This window comes from Larus michahellis, chromosome 22 (genome assembly GCF_964199755.1).
Source record: "Larus michahellis chromosome 22, bLarMic1.1, whole genome shotgun sequence".
In the NCBI taxonomy this organism is placed as follows: Eukaryota; Metazoa; Chordata; class Aves; order Charadriiformes; family Laridae; genus Larus; species Larus michahellis.
The window spans coordinates 5,733,696-5,755,316 of record NC_133917.1 but is presented as its reverse complement, the minus strand read 5'-3'; the positions used below and the strand labels follow the sequence as shown (position 1 = coordinate 5,755,316).

Genomic DNA, 21,621 nt, shown 5'->3' with positions numbered 1-21,621 from the left:
CTACCGCCCCCTGCCGGCCCCGCCCCGCGCCGCTTTCTCCCGCCGCCTGCTCGGTACCGCCGCCAAGTCCCCGGGCGCTCGGCGATACCCACCCCGCGATCGAGAGGGAGCGGCGGGGGTCGCGGGGAGCCCCGGGATGGGCCCGGGAGCGGCGGAGGGAGCGGGGCGGGGCGGCGGCGGAGCCGGGTCTAGGTGGAGCGCAGGGGAGCCTGGCGCGGGAGTCACGGTGGCCGAGTGGTTAAGGCGTTGGACTCGAAATCCAATGGGGTTTCCCCGCACAGGTTCGAATCCTGTCCGTGACGCTACTTCGCTTTTTTTTTTGGTCTGTTATTTTTATTTTCGTTTTTATTTTGCGGGGACTCCCGGGGCCGCCGCGGGGTGGGTCACGCGGGGCGGGGGGGGGACTCCCACGCTCGGTACCCACTCTTTTAACGGCGGGGCTCTGGGGGCGTGTGTGTGTGAGAGTCTTTTTGGGGTACCCCACCATTGGGGGGGCTGCAGAGCTGGGTATAGGCGACAAACCCCCCCCCAGGACCCCCAGCCGCCCCCCAGGCACCCTGTCCCTCCGGGGGAGGGTCCCTGTGCGGAAGGAGCTGCAGCGGCAGCGCCCGGGAATGGCGTTGCTCCATCTCAGCCACACAAAGAGACCGGAGGGACCCCACGGCCCCCACCGGGGGGGGGACACGACCCCTGAAACCCCCTCATTTTTCTCAGGGGACTGAGCTCCTTTGTCACCCCCCCGTCCCTGTCCCCGTCCCCCATCTCCGGCAGGGGGTCTCAGGAGCAGGCGCAGACCCCCCCCCCCGAGACACCGATAAAGCAATAAACACTGTTTATTGATCACTGAAATCCGCCCCCCCCCCACCGCCGGCCGCAGCGCGGGCACCGCAGGGGAAAGGATTGTAAAAAAAAAAAAAAAAAAAAAAAAAAACACCAAAAACAAAACAAAAAAAATGCAAATAAATTAAATTCCCCGCAACCAGGCTCTCGAGGCGCCTGCCCACGGTACTTCAAAAATAAAATAAAAGGGGGGAAATAAAAACGAGAAAAGGCCCAAAAGTACACAAAAAAAAACCAAAACCCAACAACAATAAAAAAAAAAAGATACAGAACCACAATCATGAGTGTCTGGAAAAGTAACACCAGGAGGAGCAGAGAAAGCGGAGCCAAACACCGGCAAACACGGAGCAGGACGGCGTCCGGCCTCTCCCGGGGGGAGGCATGCACAGGGAGAGGGGCGTGGGGTGGGGGGGTCCCCAGCGCCCAGCCCCCCCATCGGTGGCAGTGGGGGCTCGTTGGCAGCTGGTTTGGCCACAGGGTCAGGAGGGGCCGCGGTGGGGGGGAGACGATGCCGACAGCCCCTTCCCCAGCCTGTGGAGGGGGGAGCGGAGCCCGGTGCCGCCCGCTGGGAGACAAGGTCTTGGGGAGACGATGGCAAAGAGATGCCGGAGAGCGAGGCGGAAAATCCAGGGAGGGAGAGGAATGCTGGGGAGGATTCTGCCGGGATGGGGGGGGTGGGGGGGTCTGTCCACAGCGAGAGCCGAGCTGGGTCCCTGGGCTTGGGCTGGAGCAGGGGACGGGCGCCGGGAGAGGCAGCGGCTCCCGGGAAAGGGGGGCCGAGGGTCTGGCAGTACGTGTGGAGCGGTGGCTCCTTCTCTCCTCGAAAGACACGGAAGGGGGAAGCCGATCTGCAAGGGGCGAACGTGGCGGGGGCGGCAGCGTGCGCCGGCCGCGGGGCCGAGGGTTTGGGTCGTGTTTACCAGAGGCGTTTAATCGTTTCAGCTGGGAAGAGGGAAGTTCGAGGGAACGGTGCCCTAAGAAAACCGTGGCGGCGCCCAGGGAACGCCAGCAGTTTTGAGCGGCTCCCCCCCGGGTCTCCGCCTTCCCCCTCCTCTTCCTCGTCAGCACGAAGCGTTTCTCTTCCAACAGTCCTTAGATTTCCTCCACTCCGTGTGCAAATATCATCACCAGTCCCGGCTCTAGCACCATGTCCTCGCCCATGTGCTGGTTCTCGCAGGCCATCACCACCACGGCCTGTTTGCCGGGGATGCGTTTGGCCACATAGTTCTCGTAGTAGCGCCGGTTCATCTGCCGCGTCTCCAGCGTGGCCAGACCCTGCGGCCAGTTGCGCTCGTGGGCGTTTTCGATCAGCTCGTTGATGATGGACGTGGGGCAGCCGCTCTCCACCAGCGAGCGTTTGATGACGGCCTGCAGCACCGCGTCCGGCGTGGAGATCATGCCCCCCCACCGCGTCACCCGCGCCGGCTGCAGGGAGTTCACCCACCTGGTGACAAAGACACGGGGGACAAAGGGGTCAGCGCTGGCCCTTTTCGGTGGCTTCCACTAAAATTGGCGAACCGCTCCCAGGGAAACCCTCCCCTCCCCCACCGACCCCTCCCCTGTTCCCCCCACCCCGCAGCCGGCACCCGGCCGCGGCATCAGCCCTGCGACTCCCTCCCCAGAGCAAAGGAGGGGGGGGGGGGGGGGGGAAGAGCAAGACGCGAAGCTGCTTCCTCCGGCCTTTCTCAGGAGGAGGAAGGAATCCGGCAGCAGGACGCAGGTGGAAGAATAAAAACGCTCCCACCCCATTGTGCAAGCGGCTCCCGTGCCGCTCCCCAGCACCGAACGCCCCGCAACCGCCTCCTTGCTTTTGTGGAGCGTTTTTTTTCCCCACAAACCGTGCCTTCGCCTCGGAAGGCGCTTCACCCCCTGGCAAAGCCGTGGGCGAAGCTGTCAGACACCCGGCCTGGGGCTGCCCAGCTCCTCCCCGATGGGCACGAGAGCCGGCACTTACTCCAGGATCTCGTTGTACTCGATGGTCTCCTCCAGGTTCTGCAGGTTGGGGTTGACGCTGCGGATGGCGCGCATGTAGGCCTTCAGCAACTGAATGTCCCGTTTCTGCAAGAGCCGGCACATCCCGGGGTTTGCAAAGAGCGAGTCGGCACCGCGGCTGTGCGTCACGCGGCCGGACCCCGGCGCCACGGCAGGGGACACACACGGCCCCTGCCAGCCGCTCAGCGACCATCCCAGCGGCTGCACGGCGGAGCCGCGCAAGGGCGCCGCAGCCCCGGCTGCTCGGCAGCCGCTCTCTTTGGCCACAAAGCTGCTATTTTTTTTTTGGTGTTTGGTGTCCGGGCAGGCGGGACTGACCCTTCCCAGGAGGGACTGACCCTTCCCAGGAGGGACTGACCCTTCCCAGGAGGGACCCTGCCGCGAGGCAGCTTGTCCCGCTGTCAGTTTTCCCTGGCCCTCGCTGTGTTTTGGATTTAGTATCAGAATAACGTTGGTAACGCGCGCGGCGGTTTAGTCGCTGCTGAGCGACGTTTACAGTAAGTCGAGGACTTTTTCAGCTGCCCCCAGAAGCTCAGAGGGAGCGCAGGCAGGACAAAGCGGCCAAAGGCGTATCCCAATCCCACAGACATCATTCCCAGCATATAAACGGGGGTTGGCCGGGGGGCAGGAATCTGTGATTGCTGCTTGGGATGGGGAACCCGTCATCGGGTGTTGCATGACAATTTTGTATGTTCTTTTACCATTATTATTCTTTTCTCTTTGTGACTGTTGTATCAAACCCTCTTTATCTCAACCCATGAGATAAAGGTTGGGGTTTTTTTGTGTTTCTTTTTGGTTTTTTTTTTTTTTTTCCTTTTTTCTCCCTGCCCTGCCTGGGGCGGGGGGCAGGGGGTGGGCAGAGCAAACGGCTGCCCGCTCCTCGCTGCCGGCCGGGGTTACCCCCGCCAGCCCCTTGGCACCCGGGGACCCACCTGCTCGGCCAACTGGTGCTTGTGCTCTGCCGAGGTCTTCTCCAGCTCAGCGATTCTCGTCTGCTGCTGCTGCACCACAGACCTTAAATGCTTGATGCAGTTGTGGTTTGGCAGCTCGTCTTTGGGCATTTCCAAGCTGCGGAGCGTTACGAAAAAAAAACAAAACAAAAAAAAAAAACAAGGTGGAGGCCCCACATTAGGGAAAGTTACACACCAGAGCACTCGGCACAGGCGCGCCAACAGTCTGCAGAACAAACCCAGCCTCGGGGGACTTGCCGAGAGGCCCGGGAAGCCCAGCGCCGTAACCTCCCAGAGGTGGAGGAAGGGCTGCTCCCTGCCGCGTCTCAGGGCCAAGCCAAACGGTCTGGGGGAGAGCTCCGGGGACAAACCACCGCCAGGTCAGCCGACGATGGGGATTTTCCTCCTCCAAAGTGAGCGGGGCTGGGAACCGGGGCCCGCACCAGGCAGCCCACGGGCCAGATCCAGCCTCTGACTTCACCCAGGAGATGCGATAAGTCTCCAAGCCACCGGTCAGTCACCACCCGGCTGGATGCTGACAACGCGTGAGTGGGAAGGACATCGGCACCGGGAGCAGTGAGGCCAGACCAGCCACCCACCGCTCCTGGCTCTCGGCAGCACATAGGAGGGAGCAGAGCTCATGCTGGAGCTTGTCCCAGGGGGCTGGAGTGGCTCTGGGCGGATTCGCAAAGGCCTCAGTACCCCGTTCCCAGCAGCCAACTGATACCCAAGCCCCAGCAACGAGCCGAAGAGCCAGGGGCTTTGAACCAAGCTTAAAAAGAAATGGGTTGGACTAAAAATCCTTCCCCGCCCTTTCTGCAGCACCATGGCCTTCGAAGCCCTGCCACCCCCAGAGCTCTGCGCCGTGGCGGCAAAAGGCTGCCAGGGCTTCCTTCCCCGAGCCCGGGGTCCCCGCTCTGCCCACCCTCTGCGGCAGAGCCCCGCCAAGGCCATCCTCACCCGCAGCCCTGCTCGCAAGTCACCGGGCGCTTTGGATTGTGCTCGCAGTCATTGAGGTGAGACATCAGGTTGTCGAGTCGCACGACCGCCGTACAGCCGAAAACAGCGTTGTCGCAAGTGATCTGCAGCTTCGAGAGCATATTACGCATGATCCGCGGGACGGGGCGGAGGTGGGCAACGGTCACCACGCTGCGGTCCACGGGGCACGTCTGCTGCTGGGAGAACCACTGGGTGATGCAGGCATTGCAGAAGGCGTGCTCGCAGTGAGGAGCCTGCAGAGGGGCAGAGAACAGCCAGGCGTTACTTGTGCCTGGCAGGGAAGCGTCGGCCGGCTTGCGTGTGGCGAACGACCTCGACCAGAGAAAGGCTCTCAGTCTTTGAGGGGCGCGGGGCAGCTACGTGCTGCCGCGGGGGAGGGAAGGCGAAGGGAAGAGGCACCTCCGTTCCACAAGATGCCCACAGAAGGGAACGAGACACCAAAAGCCAGACCTGGAAAGACCAGAGCCACGCACGACACCTTCCAGAGCCTGCTGCAGAGTCACCCTCCCCTCCCTGGGAAAGGCAGGTGCCCACCTTCATTCCCCTCTGGTTGTAATTTGGGTGCCCACCCCCACCAAGGTGCTCTCTTCCCCCCCAGACATGTGGAGTCCCACAAAGGGATCGTGGAGTCCCGCCAAGGGATCGGCTCCCCGGGACAGCACGGACCCCTGCGGGCAGAGCTCTGCTCCGTCCCAGGTCATGCTGCCTCCTGAAAGGGCTGAGGGGGCAAGACGGGTCGGGATGCTAAATTTAAACATTTTTCCAGGGCAGATAAGAACGTTACTTCACTGTATTTACACAGCTGGGCTCCGCTCTCGCCTTCAAGCTGCAGCGGAAAGAGCGTTAGGATCGGGGAGGGGGAGCGGGACGGGCGCCAGGTCTCCATCCAACACTGAGCTTTCTTCCACGGAGCAGAACCGCAGAGTTAGGGGAAGGTCAGACGTACTCGGGGCCAAGTCTCATCCGCGAGCTGCTCCCCCAGCGCTCGGTGCCTTGCAGGCCACCTCCTACCCGCCGAGGGTCGCAGGACACGCGCTGCCATTGGGGCTCACCCATCCACGCTCCATCTCGGGAGCTTCGGTGCGGCCCCTGTGGCATCGCAGCTCGAGCCGACCAGCCCAGCGTCCCCGAGCCAGTGGCACAAGGCAGCACATGCCGGGCTCCGGCACAGGGACAGCCACTCCTTGCCTTTTCCCAAGTCCCGCTCTCCCAGGCTTTGGTTTTCCCCTCTTCTCCACAAAGCCGACCCTCCGCTCTCCCTGCGGCGCTTCATCCTCGCAAGCCCACGCGTGACCCCGCTGAGATCTTGAAATCTTGGGGCTGAACGCAGCCCTGAGCCCTCCGAGATACCACTGGAGGCGGCCCCGCTTCGACCGGGCGGAGGGACCTTGGGGGAAGGGAGGAAGGAGGGAAAAGCCCTCAGGAATTTGCTCCTCAGAGAGCAGGGCTCGTGCCTAGCTACGGCCTCGGCCCAGCTCCAGCTACTGGGGGGCCGGTGGGAGCAGGGGGGCTGGTATCCAGCTGGTATCCTTTAAACACCCTTGACAAAAGCCTGGGGACAAGGGAGGCTGGGGTATCACGTCCTCCGAAGGCGATTTAAAATAAACCTGCTTAAGAAAGCCACACCTTTCCCTCGGTTTCGTGTGATGGCCTGCCGCTGCGGTCACGCGCTGATGGACTTTTTTAAAAAAAAAAAAAAAAGAATAAAAAAAAGAAAAAAAAAGAAAAATCAAAGCTTGTTTGACTTAACGGATGGGTGTAAGCTGGAAGGTGCCAACACAGGATTTTACCTACCACAGTTTGCCGTTCCGCGCGCACACACACACCCCCCCGCCCAGCCCCCTGGCCCAGGGTGGGCTGCGGCGCAGAGCCCCAGCTCTGGGGGATGCCCAGCCCGGCAGCTTACCGGCTTTTGCGCCGTGCTTCGTTATCAAGCAATGAAACCGCAATAATTACGCGCATGCTTCCGCTTGGCCCAGTTTTTAGTTTTAAGTCCGGTTTATTTCAAAGGAAGCCGGATTTAGGCAGAGGGTACCGAGCTACCCAGCACGCGGCCGCAGCTCGGCCAGCGGAGGAACAACCAACCTCCGGCGGCAAAGAGACCCTGAAGAGAAGGGGCAGGGACCAGGGGAACAAAGCCCCACGTCGAAGCCAGCGCTGCTCAGCCTGCGCCGCTCCAATGCTGCCCAGCAGCGGTGAGAGGGCTGTAAAAGCCCCCACTAACTTCCCCCGCCACCCCCCGCCCCCGGGAGTCACAGGGCTCGGCGGGACAGTGACAAACACAGCCCTCCCAGCCCCAGCGCTGAGAGGCAGAGGAGGGCTGGGAAGGGAGGCTGCGCTGGAAGAGCCGATAACCCCAGAGCTCACAGGAAAGCCCCGTCCAACGGCCCTTCGGCGCGGCGGGAAGCGGAAGGAGGTGGGGAAGCAGGAGCTCCCCGCACACCCTGCTCCCCAAGCAGCCACAGCGAGGCAGAGGATCCACCAAGGGCTACCAAGATGCTGAGGGGACGGAACATCTCTCTGATGAAGAAAGGCTGAGGGATTTGGGTCTCTTCAGTCCGGAAAAAAGACGACTGAGGGGGGGATCTTATCAACACTTATACTACGAGAGAGATGGATGTACTGGAGCGTGTCCAGAGAAGGGCTGCGAGGATGATGAGAGGGCTGGAGCACCTCTCCTATGGGGACAGGCTGAGAGAGTTGGGGTTGTTCAGTCTGGAGAAAAGGCGGCTCCGAGGAGACCTTAGAGTGTCCTACCAGTCCCCAGGGGGGCCCACAAGAAAGGCGGGGAGGGACTTTTTAGGATGTCAGGTAACGGTAGGACTAGAGGGAATGGATTAAAACTAGAGATGGGTCGATTGAGACTGGACGTTGGGAAGAAGTTCTTCACCATGAGGGCGGTGAGCCCCTGGCCCAGGTTGCCCAGAGAGGGGGTGGAAGCCCCATCCCTGGAAGTGTTCAAGGCCAGGCTGGACGGGGCTCTGAGCAACCCAATCTAGTGGGACGTGTTGTAGGGGGGTTGGAACTAGATCATCTTTAAGGTCCTTTCCAAGCCTGACAGTTCTATTATTCTAAATACTGAAAGGGGGGGTGGCAGCAGGATGGGGCCAGGCTCTTCTCAGTGGTGCCCGGCGACAGGACAAGAGGTAACGGGCACAAACTTGAGCATGGGAAGTTCCACCTCAACATGAGGAAGAACTTCTTTACCCTGAGGGTGGCAGAGCCCTGGCAGAGGCTGCCCAGAGAGGTGGTGGAGTCTCCGTCTCTGGAGACATCCCAAACCCGCCTGGACGCGTTCCTGTGCCACCTGCTGTGGGTGACCCTGCTCTGGCCGGGGGTTGGAGGAGATGATCTCCAGAGGGCCCTTCCCACCCTACCATTCTGTGATTCAAAGCACCCGCTGTGCCGGGCCCGGGCAGAGCAGCGCGCTGGTGCCAGGGCTGTGTCCGTCCGTCCCCCGAGCCATGGCCGGTGGCGGGAGAGGAGCAGGAGCCGAGCCAGGCTCCCAGCAGCAAGTAGAACAGATCAGGTCTGTGGCATGTGTGCAGGGAAGCAGAGAGGGTCAACCAAGCATGAAGCCATAAGCAAGGGACGGATTTTAGCATTCTTTAGCAGAGCTGCTGCCATCTCTGCCTTGGGACAAGGTCACCGGCTTCACTTCGAGCTTTGCTTTTGCATTGAGTTTTGGTAGAAAGAGTTAAGGAGGGAGTGAGGAATGAAAAAGTGAGGGAAACCTGTCCCAACACAAGCTTATCCCTTCCTCCTGCCTCCTTGCTGACCCCAGGATGTCACCCAAACCCAGACCTTGAGTTCATTTCCCCCAGAACTCACACAACCGCAGAGTTTTATCCCTGGTGCTGCCTCCTTACCCGTGCTGTTGCCTTAAACCATTAGTAGGAAAGTTAAGACTCCATCGAGCTCACCTAACGCACACGCTGTGTGCGACGCCCTCCATCTGATCGAGACATCTAGAAGCCTGCAGCTGCGATCGGAGGCTTTCAGTAGCCACAGTCAGTGCTCAGCCAGAAACCTACCTGAACCGGCTCCTCCAGGACCCCGCTGCAGATGGGGCATATAAGGTCTTCATCAACATCCCCCTGAAAACGTGCTACATCATACCCCATTGCTCATCACCGATGCCAGAACCCTGCGGAGGGAAAAAGCGGAGCAGTTAGGAGCAGCTGAGCGTCCTGTGGTGTCCGGCCAGAGCAGGTCCCAACCCTCACAGCATCCCCGTTCCCAAATCCCTGCTCCCTCCTCCCAGTGCGACCAGCTGCGGTGGCCCCGGGCCCGGCTGGAGCTCACGGCCGGGCACCGTACGGAGGAAGGGGCAGGGGGAAGCGTTGGCAGCCCTGAACTGCTCCTCCGTTTTGCCACGCTGCTGGCATCGCTTCTCTCCCACACGTTACTACTAATCCCGCTGCAATTGTTCTACTTGCTGGTTGCCGGAGCTGTTTTTGCACCCTCCTGTTTGGTTTGTAGAGGAGAGGACGGCACAGGGGCACCTCTAACGCCTGAGCCCAGTCCTGTGGGCTGAGCAACGGGATGGGTGCTGGGGACCCCTCCTGGGTGCGGCCAGACCCCCCCCAGCCCCACCACACCGGCTGCGGAGGAACCAGCTCCTTCCCCGGGGACATCGGCCCCGCTGGCTCCTGGCACCCCACCTGCCTGCTGCCCGTATTGTCCCCTGCTGCCATCTCCAGCAGCTTTCCCACTCGGCCAAGCAGATGCAAAACAGAGACACTTATTTGCGGGTAACGCCGTTCACCAATTTCTTACGCTCTCTGCCAGAGGCCGACCTCGAGCTCTGCCCCGACACCCCGGCAGTTACCAGTTCCTCTGCGGTTTGTCCCTCAAGAGCCAGTTCCTCCTCTCCCATTCTCACCAACATCAAAGCCGGCGACAAACCGCCACGGCCGTACGGGTTCACACTGCACGTTGACTCCAGATAAAGGAGTCCCCAACCCCAAAGGCAAACAGGAGCCGGGAGGTGCCTGAGGGCACGTGGACGCCACCTGAGGCTCTGAACCCACCATCGGCATGGCGAGGAGACTGCAGCGTGGCAGCGCTTCCAGCTGTGCAACCTCCAGCAGCATCCACCTGCTCTGGAGGGCAGGTAGGAACTTGCCCTCCTGCTGCTTCACAACCAGATGTGGCCACCAAGCCCCGGCCAGCGGCAACGAGCTCCCGCACAATGCCACGTACCTCCCAGCCAGCCCTTCGCAGCTGGAAGGGCTCCGGTTCCAGACAGACCCAGCAGAGCTGGTCGTGGAAACCACCGCGGCTGCTCAGCCAGAGCAGCAAGGGAGGAGAGAAGGTGCCGGATGGGCAGAAAGGGAAGCTGTAGGTAACGCCACCGCTTCAGGGTTGGCCCTCGGGACCCTCCCCAAGGCAAAGGGCAGCAAGGAGGGACTTTAATCAACTCGCTGGACACCGGGAAAATCAGCCGATAAATCAGCTCCACGTGTGGATGGGTTCTTTGCTTCCACAGAGCAGGCACAGACAACAGACTCCTCTGACGGAGGCCGGGGTGGGGAAAGTCCCTGTGTCAGAGTTTGCAATTCAGATAACAAGATTAACGGCTGCAGGCGGGAGGGAGAACGGATCTCAGAGCAACCAGCATCGGCTGCTCTTAAACCTTCCCACGCCTTTAGACAGATGCTGCTCTCCTCCACTGGGAAGGGACCCAAATTCCTTCCCATCCCTCTGTGAGCCGCTCACGCTGCAAGTCTCAGCACCTCCGACACATTTACATTGGGTTCAAACCACCCGGAAGGGCAGACGCAGATGTGGAGGACGCAGCACCAACAGCTGGTGGCTGCCAGCACCCATGCGGCCGCCCGCCATTCTGAAACGCTTCACTTCGCAGCCGGGAGCGCTCCGACTTTCTCCCTCGGTCAGTGCTTGGGCACCAGCTCCTGCCCCAGCGTCCCAACGTTGTCTCTGGATGCGCGAAGCAGCTGCGTGAAGAGCCTGCCCACCCCTTCTGCTGGGAGACGCAGCACCCGCTCCTGCGCAGGCACTCGGGGATCGAAGTGGGACCGCGCTGGGCACCTCCAGAATCACATCCCCCAGCAACTCGGCTTTGTCTTTTGCTTCCAAGCTTCCAAATTCCAACATAATCCTGGGCAAGACCCTAAACGTCTTCACATTCCCTCAGGAAAGAGCCGAGCGGAGGGCAAAACACGAGCGCGGAGAGCCAGCCTCGCCATCTGCCAAACAGAAGCCACATCAAAACTTCCTCCAGAAAGATTTTAGCACCTGCACGAGTTTGAGCGTCTCCGAATTCTTCTCGTTCCTCAACCCAGCTGTTCCCCGCTTCTGCCAGAGATGGGCCGCGGGGCTCTGCCAGCACGCTGAAGTGAGGAGCGCCCTGCTGCTAGCGTGAAAACAGGGGAGCTGACAGCATCTGCGAATGCTCGAGACGGGCCTGGCAACCCCACCTGCCTCCTGCGAGGTCCGGGGGTGAATTACCGACCTGGCCCCGCGGGATACTGGACACGCTCATTCCTCCCTGGGCTCAGCAACCTGCAGGATTGCCCCAAAGGAGGTATCGCGTAGCTCATACGAGCCAAGCCCTACTTGCGCAGTGCTACTCAGCAAGAGCAATGATTCGCGGGCTGCGGGGGATCCTTCGTGTGCTGAACCAGAGCACAAAGAGCTTAGAAAAATACCTTTCCTGGAAGGGCTCGCAGAGGCACCCGGGTACCAGGGTGATGTCGAGCCAAACCATCTGCAACACGGGCAGGACACGACACAGGGGAGCGAAGGCTGAGCAGGAACCCAGACGAACCAACAGGAAATTGCTCCCGCAGTAAACAGCAACTGCCACCTGTGATTATACTTGATTTAAGCGAACGACCTTCCCAATCCTGTCCTCTCCAAATACGCACGGCTTCTCGACCCCAGGACCATCAGCCTCCCCAAGGCTGGGCAGGGAGAGGGGGCAGCTGGCACAGACCAGAGGCCAGTCACAGAACTGGGCTTTGGCCCAAATTACAGAGAAAAGCTGGGATAAGTCACTTTTCCCCCTCCTTCCCTCCGCTTCCCTCCTCATCACGCTCCTGCCTTGTCTTTGTAGATTGTCATCTTCTTGGCCTGGGGACTTCGGGTGCCTGCACGCTGCTCAACACAGAAGAGATCTACATAGCAACAAGGGCTTGATGGTATCAGAGAGGATCAGTAATTAACAAGTCAAAAGCACTTTGACATTCCTACACTTACCCAAAGCCTCCTCAGCATCCACCAGCCCAGACAAAGGTTCCTAACAAGCCCTTGGGGAAGTAGAGGAGAGGAAAGAGGAAGGAGGTGTCTCGCTCCCCCGCTGGTTAGAGCAGCCCCGCGGCCAGCACAGCCCCGAGCCTGGCGCATCCCCCAGCTCCCCATTGCTACCGAGGGGCAGCATCTCGTCTTGAGCCCCAACTCGTGCCGCTCTTCCCTCCTCCCCAAAAAACCCCAAAAGAGGCAAATACGACATCTAGAAGCTGAGGCAGATCGTCACCATCAGCTCCTGCTCTGGCAAGAGGACATTCATTCCTACATAGGCAAAGCGTTGCGGTTTTGCTCCAAATCTTGGGCAAAAAGGGGCTTCGTTTGGTTGTCTGGCATGAGCTTACCTCCACCCTTCAAACAGCAGCCCCGGATCACAGCGTGCAGGGCTGGGGCTCCTCTGACCCGAAGCGTATCTGCCTGTCCTTCGCGTCAGCAGCAACCACACAGATAAGTTTTCCGTGGTGATACTGTGCTGTCTTGCAGCACCATAACTAACTCTTCCTGCCCACAGAGGAAAATTCAATTGCTAAGAAAATTTCTTCTGTTGACAAAAGGAAAATTAAAGGCTTAAAAAAAAAAAGCTCCCCCTCCTCCTTGATAACAAAAAAAAAAAAAGTCTGCATGGATGGGAGCCCCTGGATTTGTTCCACAGCCCCCAAAGCACATGTTCACATGTTCCCTCCTTTTTGCCACAATATGTTCGAGCCGCTGGATCCCAGACGCTCCGGCTGAGCCAAGCTTTCTGCCTGGTCGACCGCTCCAGGCGCAGTCTGTGGAACAAGCCAGCATCTACCAGGCTCCGGAGAAACTCTCCGCTCCGCCGGCACAGGGGGCTGACTCATCTGGAGCTCGCAGGGTTGTACTTCCACCCCCACAGCCCGCTCTCCTCCCTCAACAGCTCTTCCAAGGCTGCCAGCACACCTGGGCAAGGCTCCCTGGCGAGGGCCTGGCCACAGACAGCTCTGCTGGGAAAGCGGCATCTTCCCCGAGATCTTACTAGCGCTGGTGGCCGCAGGACGCAGGGCAGGAGCAGACACCTCCACCTGCACCACGCCAACAGCGTGCCGGGCTGTCGGGAGACACTGACTCACCCCCAGGAGCTGATGAGTACGAGTATGAGCAACGCGAGCAAGGACCAGCGGAGACAGACAACAGCACTGGAAGGGAAGGAGTTTCACCCAGGTAAACCATGTGCTGGCTACAAAACCCCCTGGGCCCCCGGCCAGGCAGAGCCTGAGAAGGCTGGAGAGGCCCCGACCTTCCCTGGACCTGCACGGCGGTGCCAAGCGGGCCAGGGACGACTCTGCCCTCACACTAAGAGCTCAGGAGATAAACCACCCTGGTCCAAGGCAAGCAATGAGTGACAAAAGCAAGAACAAGGCGATGGCGGGAGCGGAGCCAGCACCTACCCACTAAACGCACGGCAAAAAAAAAAAAACACACCTGGAAAAATCAGAGCACGACGGTCAGTAAAGCCAAGGGCCAGACGACGAGTAGCGACCACTCCAGGGCACTGCGTTCAGACGCAGAGGTGTCCAGCTCCTCCTCGGGGCCACCAGCCACCGGCAGCATCTGCCCGCTCCGCTGCCTGCCCCCCTCTTAGGGCGGCTCACGCAGCCAGCCCCTCTTCTGAGCCAGCATCTGGTGCCAGTTCACTAGGGAAACCCATCCCTTCTGTGGAAACACAGCAGACCAGACAGAATCCCTTAAAAAAAAAAAATTAAAAACAAACAAACAAAACTAATCAAACTTAATTAGCCTGCACTGGAAGTCTCCAGCGTCAGGCCTTCCCTGGTTCTCAGGGAAAAAAAAAAAAAAAAAGACACCATTTTCTCATTATTTCCAACGTAAGTGTTGCCAACAGATACCAGAGCCGCTTTGCAGCTGGGATCGCTCGGAAGAAACCTGTTCTGCGAGCAATGGTGTTTTTAATAATCTTTCCTAATTTCATCATCTTTGTGAGCCAAAAGAAATAGAATTAAAACCAGAAAGCAGGGGGGAAGGGAGGAAAAGGAGAGAAAACAACATATGGATGCAAGAGGGGCTGTTCTGCAGCAGTTAAAGCCCAGCATGGGAGCCAGGACACCAGCGATCTTCTCACTGGTTTGCACTGTGTGTGTTCTGGGGCACCCGGCTTTTTTGTCTCGGTTTCCCCGCTGTGAGTAAATACAGACCATCGCGGGGTGGGGGGGCCCGCACGGTTTCTGAAGCAGTCTCGCTGCCGCTGGAAAGTTTCCAGGTAGCGGGGCCGGGGGGGGGGGGAAGAAGTGACCCAGAGGCTTAAAGAAGTCAAAATTTTGCAGCAACTGGCTCCCAGCGCCCAGGATCTGCATCCATTTCAGACGGTCTCGGAGCCCAGGTGACACCAAGGAGAGCCGCTGCCAGCGGAAGGCTGGGGACAGCCAGTCACCGGGACAGGGTCGCACGGCAGGAGCGGCCCCGTGGCTGTCCGGAGGGAGCGCAGGGGCTGACGCTCGGCTGAAGGCATCTGCTGGGTTCCATCCCCAGCCCGGGCGAGGAGGCTGCTCGGCAGGATCATGGCTGGCACCGGGACGCAGGCAAAAGGGCTCTGGCTCAGCCGGATCCCTGGCCTGACAAGCAGATTGAAGACGGAGGAGTCATCGGTGTTGAAGCTGTGCCTGTGCCTTGCAGCTTTAAAGCAGCTCCTGACCTGACACAATGGAGGTTTCACAGGAAACCCTCACGTCAGCAGCCAGGGCCGGCTCCGGTGACAACAGCCTGTTCCCGTGCGGCGGGAGAGGTTTCACCAGCCCAGCGACAGCGTGCGAAGCCGCGACGGTCCATCCCTCTCCTGCGAGCGACCCAGCCAGCGCAGCCCAGCTGGCCGGGGGCAGGTTGCCAAGCCCGGGTGACTACTGGCCTGCCCTCACCGCGGCTCACGACACCCCCGGCAGCTGCAGGCTGTGTGTTTTAGAGCACGGCGCGGTCAGCAGCTGCGACGAACCCGCTGGGCCCCCGCAAGCCACATACTTGAGATGAGTGCCCAGCGCACGGCCACCCGGCTCCAGGTTAAAGCCACCCGGCAGCCGCAGGGCATCAGGGACCCCTTGGCCACCACGACAGCCCCCAGCGTCACACAAGACAGGAAAAGCGGTCTGAAACTGAAGATTAACAAGAACAATATGGAATCCAAACACGCAGTATAATCTAAAGCTGGCTAAGAGTCCCTCTGCCTGACCTAGTTGTCCAGCGACCCAGTTTCTAAGCCAGGCGGTACAGGGGGACAGAAAGAAGCCCAGGGTGCGCTGGGCATTCCTGGCCGGAGCCACCTCCCTGCGCCGCTCGGGCTGGCAGGGAACCGAAGCGGGGAATGGCTGGCACCCAGGCTGAGCACAAATCCAAACTTTGCCCTAATCTGGAACTCCCAGCTCTCTGCTCGGACACAGGCCCCCCCCATCGGGATCTAACGGCAACGAAGAGGCGGCACAACGTACATCCCGTAGCCCCTTTGGAAGGGAAACGCCAGCAGCACGGGTCTGGCTGCTGAATCCCCCACGGCTCCTCTGGCCAGGGCTGTGGGCCCAGCAAGGCGCGCGGGTGGGAGTTAGATGGGCCGTGCGCTACGGAAACGCGAAGGCAGCGAGGAGAACAAACGCTCAGTTTCCAGATTGGCTTTGGCAGCTCCGCCGAGCCCCACAGAGCTGGCCAGACCCTTCCAAGCAGCCACATTCATAGCCTTGACCCGTGTCAGACCTTCCCTGTCTTTCCGATCATTACCTTGACTTTTCTGGTACGAAATTACAGCCTGCGCCCACTTGTGTTACGCGCTGCTCGACGGAGCGGGGCTGATTTCCAACACCGAAACGGAGCAGGGTCCAGAGTCCACCCGGCACAGGCGATCCCGGGCTCGGCGCTACCAGCAAGCTCCGGAGAAGCACCTCGGCAGCCACAGGATCAGATCTGCAGCATCGCTCTGCCCTTTCCTTTGCTCCTTCCCATTTTCTTGGCATCTGGCTTGTGCGTGGAATGAGCCTGCATGATTCAGTGGTTTTCCCAGGAATCTCAGCATGCGTTTGAGACATTTACGGGCCACAAGCTTAAAAACCCGCTGGTGCAGAGGACGGTGCCGGTCTGCAGCCAGGACAGTCGCTTCACCGGCTCGACTCCGGCTTCTCCGTCAAGAATAACTGGTGAAAAGCAGCAGATACAACAAACCAGTTCTGCCTGCACGCACACCACCAGCTGTTTGGCATGTGCCTAATTAACCATCCCACTAATGACACCAGGAGCAGCAGAGCTCCCTCCCCACCAAAAAAATTGATCGGCCTCAGCTGAAACGTGACTCGTTCCCTCCTCTCCAGCGTGAATCTACGGGGCCTCTAATTGCTGTTGCTCATACCCAGGAAGCAGACAGTAATTTAAAGCAATTTATGCTCCACTCGCAGGAAGAGCCAGCAAATCAATCCCAACAGTTTCAAGGAAGAGCCCGGCAAACCCTCGTGCTCCGCGAGACCGTTCCGCCCCACGACTTGGTAAATTCCACACGTCCCCCAGTCTGTACTGGTGCCCCAGTGGAGCCGCGCTCCAGGCTCAAAGAGAACAACTCCACCAAGGGGCCGGGTTGGACTGATTTACCCGCCACTAACTGCTATCTTGATTCTTGCTTACTAATCCTTCAAAGGGTTACCACCCGCCTCGACATAATCGTTGAGCTGATGTACTTGTTTTGGAACTTGGTGACACGAGTTCGTTCATTCCTTCTCTGAACTGGGGTTTTTTTCCAGCAGGAGCAAACCCCGCTGGACTCCGCCTGCTCACTGCCGTCCCTCCCGTACCTGAAATAATTGATATCCCCCAGGCCTAAAACTTTTCTTGGGTGGAGAAGTTTCTTCCAAGTGTTTTAACCAGTTAGCAGAGACTTCAGGACCGACTGACTGTAATCCACGAAGTTTTAGTACACGCGATTTCGATTCAAGAGGCCACGGGCAAAACACATAAAAGTATTACTCGTTATTTTCTAATTAAAAGCCAAAAGCACTGGGAGTACAAATCTAACAGCTCTTTCCATAAAGATTTTTTTTTCCTCCAGTGTTGATCTTCTGTTTGACATTAGCCCACGTCCAGAAAGGAAAAAGATATTTAAAAAAAAAATAAAATCCCTTTTTCTAAAAAGCCTTTCACAAGTCAAAGGAAGTTTTTGCCCGAGTACACACAGGCAAACGAGATCAAAAGGAAAGCGGGGTTAAACAATCGCTCTCGGCTGTATAATAGGAGGAAAACACATCAATCGCGAGGCCCTACCCATGTTCAAGATCCTGTTTCGGGAGCTGGTGGAAGGACAAACACCTTGAAGAGCTCCTATTGCTTAACCCCTGCGGAGTCAGGCGCGAGGGCTCTGCCACCCAGCAGGGCCGTCCCTTATTCCGGGACGCTCTTTGGGATGCCTAAACCCGGCCGATAGTCCCGGGAACACCTCCAGGCATCGTGCCTAATGCCGGCAGCACCTCCAAACCCCACGACACAAAACAACGCCACCGGTACCAAAAAAGCACAACCAACCTGCAGCCTCTGCCGGCTGGGACCCAACAAACTCATCCCGTTTTCTGTGCTTGTAATGAGTTGAAAGGATTTAAGTGAAAGAGGCTGGAGGCAGAAGAGCCTGCCGGGGAAAATCAGCCACCTCGAGAAAGGAAAGCAAAAAAAAAAAAAAAAAATATCTTTGGGAAGTTCCTTGAGGCAGCACCGAGAGCAGGGGCAGGTCCCGGCTCCTCCCAGCGGAGGGGAGGATTCCAGGAGCCCGGGGCAGAACAGCCGCCCGGCCAAATCTCCACATTCCCGGTTAGACCCACCTTCGACTATCGGCACCAGCGTTGTCCAAGCCCAGAGCAGCTGCCGCATGGAAATCGTAACACAAGAAGACTAAAGGTCCCTGGTTTGTTCCCGGGTTTCGGCACCAATTCTAGGCTGGACGGGGCTCTGAGCAACCTGGTCTAGTGCGAGGTGTCCCTGCCCACGGCAGGGGGGCTGGAACTAGATGATCTTTAACATCCCTTCTAACGCAAACCATTCTACGATTCTAAGACCAAACAGCTTTTTTACCTTCAGCCTAGGGCACTTGGATGCGAGGGATCTCTTTAGACCGGGTGAATAATCCCATCCTCGCAGCAGAGCGGCACGGATCCTATTCAATAAGAAGCGTTTCCTGTTTTCTGCCGCGAGGAGCCCACACAAGCTGCGCAGCCCCGGCAGTTGGCCGGTCCCCAAGCTGCCGGAGCAGCGAGAAGACGCGGGCAGAGAGCGCTGAGCAGCGCAACCCACAGCTCGCTTTTACCTTTAGCTCCGTTTGAAGTTCGCTCTGCATCGCCTCCAGCTGTCTCCACAGCCTTTTAGGATGCCTTTCCAGAACTCCGGATTCCTCAGAGGGTTTTGTTAACAAAGCGCTTTCCCTACAAGTCACAGGGAACCTCGCTCTTTCAAGAGCGCTCTGGGAATTCCAGTGTCTGCCCTTCTAGAGCACCAAGTGAAAGAAGAGATACAGAAATCAGGCAGGGGCAGTTTTTAAGCCAGTTTGGCAGGACTTATTTTAAACCTCTGAAATTTAAGGAAGATCTTGCTATTTCCCTGTAGACATTAATTTACAATGAAGGTTCTCTAACGGCTTTAGAACAAGAGCGGCGTCCTTCGCTGTGAACCTGCACAGACCCGTGAACAGCAGGCTGCGATCTCTAAACCGTGATCTGGGAAAATCTGCCGGGGGAGAGATCAGGCAGCTAGGAGCTGGGAAAACAGCACTGTCAGCTGCGACGGCGGGGACTGTCAAGACATACGGAGATCTTTCTTGTTAGCAGAGCAAAACCAAAGTTTTCAGATAAATACGACTTCAAAGTTAGCGGCAGGAGCCAACTGAAAGCGCTGAGAGCGCATATAAAGCAACACCCCATAAAACTGCTAATGTAACGCTAACCGCTCACGTGTCGGAGGCTCCACGTGTGTGGAGGAAGGACTTAAAACTCATCCCCCGTGCACAGACGGAGAAAGTTCTGAGAGGTATTTGATTTACCTTCCGCGGCAGAATTCCTCCCTAAGTAGCAAAGAGGCAGGGCTGGGCTGGGTTTACTCTTTTCAGGGAGACGCTCCCAATGGCCCATCTTTTCCCCTTCCTCTTCTACAGTTTAAAATGTCGTTCTTCGAGGGCCAGGGGCCGCTGCCATGCAGGAGTCATAAGGTCAGACAGGACAGATCTAGTCACAGGGGAGAAAAAAAAAAAAAACAACAAAAAAAAAACAGGAAGGAAAGGTGAGCATGGTAAAAACCGAGGTGGAAGGTTGTGCCCAGCCCTCCACCCCCTCTCAGGGCCCAGATGAAGACGCCTCTCGGCCTCCACACACAATCCCAGGCCTTCAGCCCCACTCAAGAGAACTCTACATTTCCCAAAGAGCCTTTGCAACGCTCCTAAAAAGCCAAATGAACTGTGCAGAAACCACCGAGTGCCTGCAACGCGGGCCCTGTGCGCCTCCGATGCCGATACACACTCCCCTGGGGACAAGGGTCCCAAACCGGTCCCAATAACAGAGAACCACCACCGCACCTCAGACCGCTCCTTATGTTGCTTTCCAACCGCATAAAAAGTTATTCTGCCTTGCCTTTTGGATTTTGGTGGGTTTTTTTGTTTTGGTTTTTTTTTTTTTTAATTTAAATGGGAAGAATAAGGGTCTCTCTGGAGCCCCCAGCCAGTCTGGGAGAGCCCTTACGTGTCCCAGCCTCCCCCGACAGGCTGAACACGACCGAACCCCTCATCGAGACATCGGTTGCCTCCCCGCGGCACTTTGCTTCGGAAATTCTGGCCCTCGCCCAGAACTTCGCTCGCCTCAAACCCGCCCCCCCCCCCCCACCCAGGATGAGAGGTGTTCCCAGCAGGATCGCAAGGAAAGAAACATTTGCCCAGTAGGTAAAGTCTCAGCTTTTAAAGTTACGCAATCCTGCTAAAAATAGTTTCCCCAAATGCCACCTTAAGATCTTCTGACACAAATCCAAGTTTTTCTCGCAACTCCTCTGCTCGCTCTAGCGTTGCAAAAATTGACAGCAGGGAAGCCTGAATCGCAAAAAAAAAACGCTTTGGTTTTATCTGCTGGTCTCGGCAACAAGGATAAAACCAGCTCACAAACACCCTGGATGTCACCGCCACCCTGAACTGGGCGCGATGACACCCCGGCCCCCGAAGCCGCCACAAGCAGCTTTGTTGTTATAACCAAAAAAAGTTTATCTGACACTGTTGCGTTTTTGGAGACTTTCTACATTTATCACTTAAAACTGTATTAATAAAGACTAAGGCCCTTCCTGAAAGCGAGCTGCCGCCGAGCTCCGGTGCTCGCAGCCAGACGCGCAGCAGCACACGGCGTCTTTGTGAAACCTCGCCGTAAATAAAGCCTTATCCCATTTAATTACCGACTTCCCTCTGCTTCCTCCCCTCCCCGGCAGCCGGGCGATGCGCTCTGAAGGTCAGGAACGGGGAAGTTGCGTGTTCCCCACATTCCTTTGTGCCGGGCACTCTCCTTCCCTGGCTGCGGCGGTGCAGGGTGGGGGGGGTTTCCCCGCACCCCGACTCCTCACCGCACCCCGGCAGCGCCCAGAGGCGGCGAATAACCTGTCGTCGGAGCAACTTTCAGCCCAGTTAAAGCCTTTGCTTTAAAAGCTGCCAGAAGAAGAGTCGCGGGTGAAGTCCAGGCGGATTCACCGCGCTGCATCATCAGGTGGAACCAGCCCCTTCGCAGGCCGCGGCGGGGTGGCTTTTCACTCCACCTTTTTGGCCACAGTTTAGCAGCAGGCAGGGCGAGCGCTGCCAGCGCCTCGGAGCCCACTCGGGACACGGTGGGGGGGGACACAACACGCGGGTGGGAGGGACACACCGGACACCTTACCGGAGGCCGAAGCCAAGCGATTCTCCCCTAGGCCGCCGCTCAGCCAGGCTCCGCCGGCACAAAGACCCCGCAGCGCCGGGGCCGTACCCGGCCGTGTCCCCCCCGCCCGAGCCTGTTCCTCCCCATCGCTTCCCCCACGGCCTCGGGGTGGGGGGGGTTTCATGTCGGCCCCCAAAGCCGTGCTCCCCCGGCCCCGGCAGCTCCCCTCCCCACCTCCGCGGCCCTGCCCCGGCCGGGCCCGGCCTCCACCCCCGCACCCCCGGAGCACCGGGCTCCGACCAGTCCGGCCCCGTTTCCCCGAGCCCCGGCCCGCAGCGGCCCTCAAGGCCCTTCCCGAGAACCTGAGGGGGGGGAACCACGGAGCGCGCCCCCCCAGCAAGCCCCTCACGGGGCCGCATCACCCACCTCGGGACCCCCTAAGGCCGCCCCGGGGCCTCCCCCGACCCCGGGCACCATCCTGCCCTCCGCCCGTCGAGCCCCGGCGCTCCTTCGCCCCCACCCGCCCCCGAACCACCCCGGCCCCACGTACCGCCCGCCGCCCGGGACCGGGCCGGCTCCGGGACGCTGAGAGGCGGCCGCGGCCTCCACCGCCTCCCCCCACCCGGCCCCGCCGCGCTGCTACGCAACCCCCGCCCCGCCGGAAGCTCCCGCCCCTCCGGAAGCGACGCTCTGGCCAGCGAGAGGCGGCG

At 59.0% G+C, this 21,621-nt stretch overlaps 1 protein-coding gene and 1 non-coding gene across 11 annotated transcripts; one reads left to right on the top strand and one right to left on the bottom strand.

Moving 5' to 3' along the window:
• Positions 1-74: 74 nt before the first annotated feature.
• RNF41 (ring finger protein 41) lies at positions 75-21,592 on the bottom strand. 10 transcript variants are annotated; one of them, XM_074565219.1, is made up of 13 exons: positions 21,462-21,592; positions 19,075-19,255; positions 18,346-18,522; positions 15,792-18,195; positions 13,497-13,727; positions 12,398-12,594; positions 11,456-11,613; positions 9,987-10,993; positions 8,816-8,928; positions 4,743-5,014; positions 3,765-3,900; positions 2,795-2,898; positions 76-2,284 (listed from the first exon to the last, which is right to left on the bottom strand). In XM_074565219.1, the coding sequence occupies exons 9-13, from the start codon at positions 8,903-8,905 to the stop codon at positions 1,933-1,935; spliced, it is 954 nt and encodes a 317-aa protein (XP_074421320.1). In that variant the 5' UTR covers positions 8,906-8,928; positions 9,987-10,993; positions 11,456-11,613; positions 12,398-12,594; positions 13,497-13,727; positions 15,792-18,195; positions 18,346-18,522; positions 19,075-19,255; positions 21,462-21,592; the 3' UTR covers positions 76-1,932. The 10 variants fall into 10 exon arrangements, with proteins under 10 accessions (XP_074421328.1, XP_074421320.1, XP_074421321.1 ...); XM_074565220.1 differs by lacking the exons at positions 9,987-10,993; positions 11,456-11,613; XM_074565224.1 differs by lacking the exons at positions 9,987-10,993; positions 11,456-11,613; positions 12,398-12,594.
• On the top strand, positions 221-302 carry TRNAS-CGA (transfer RNA serine (anticodon CGA)). The gene has a single exon. It is a non-coding gene; the product is annotated as a tRNA-Ser (tRNA).
• Positions 21,593-21,621: the final 29 nt, after the last annotated feature.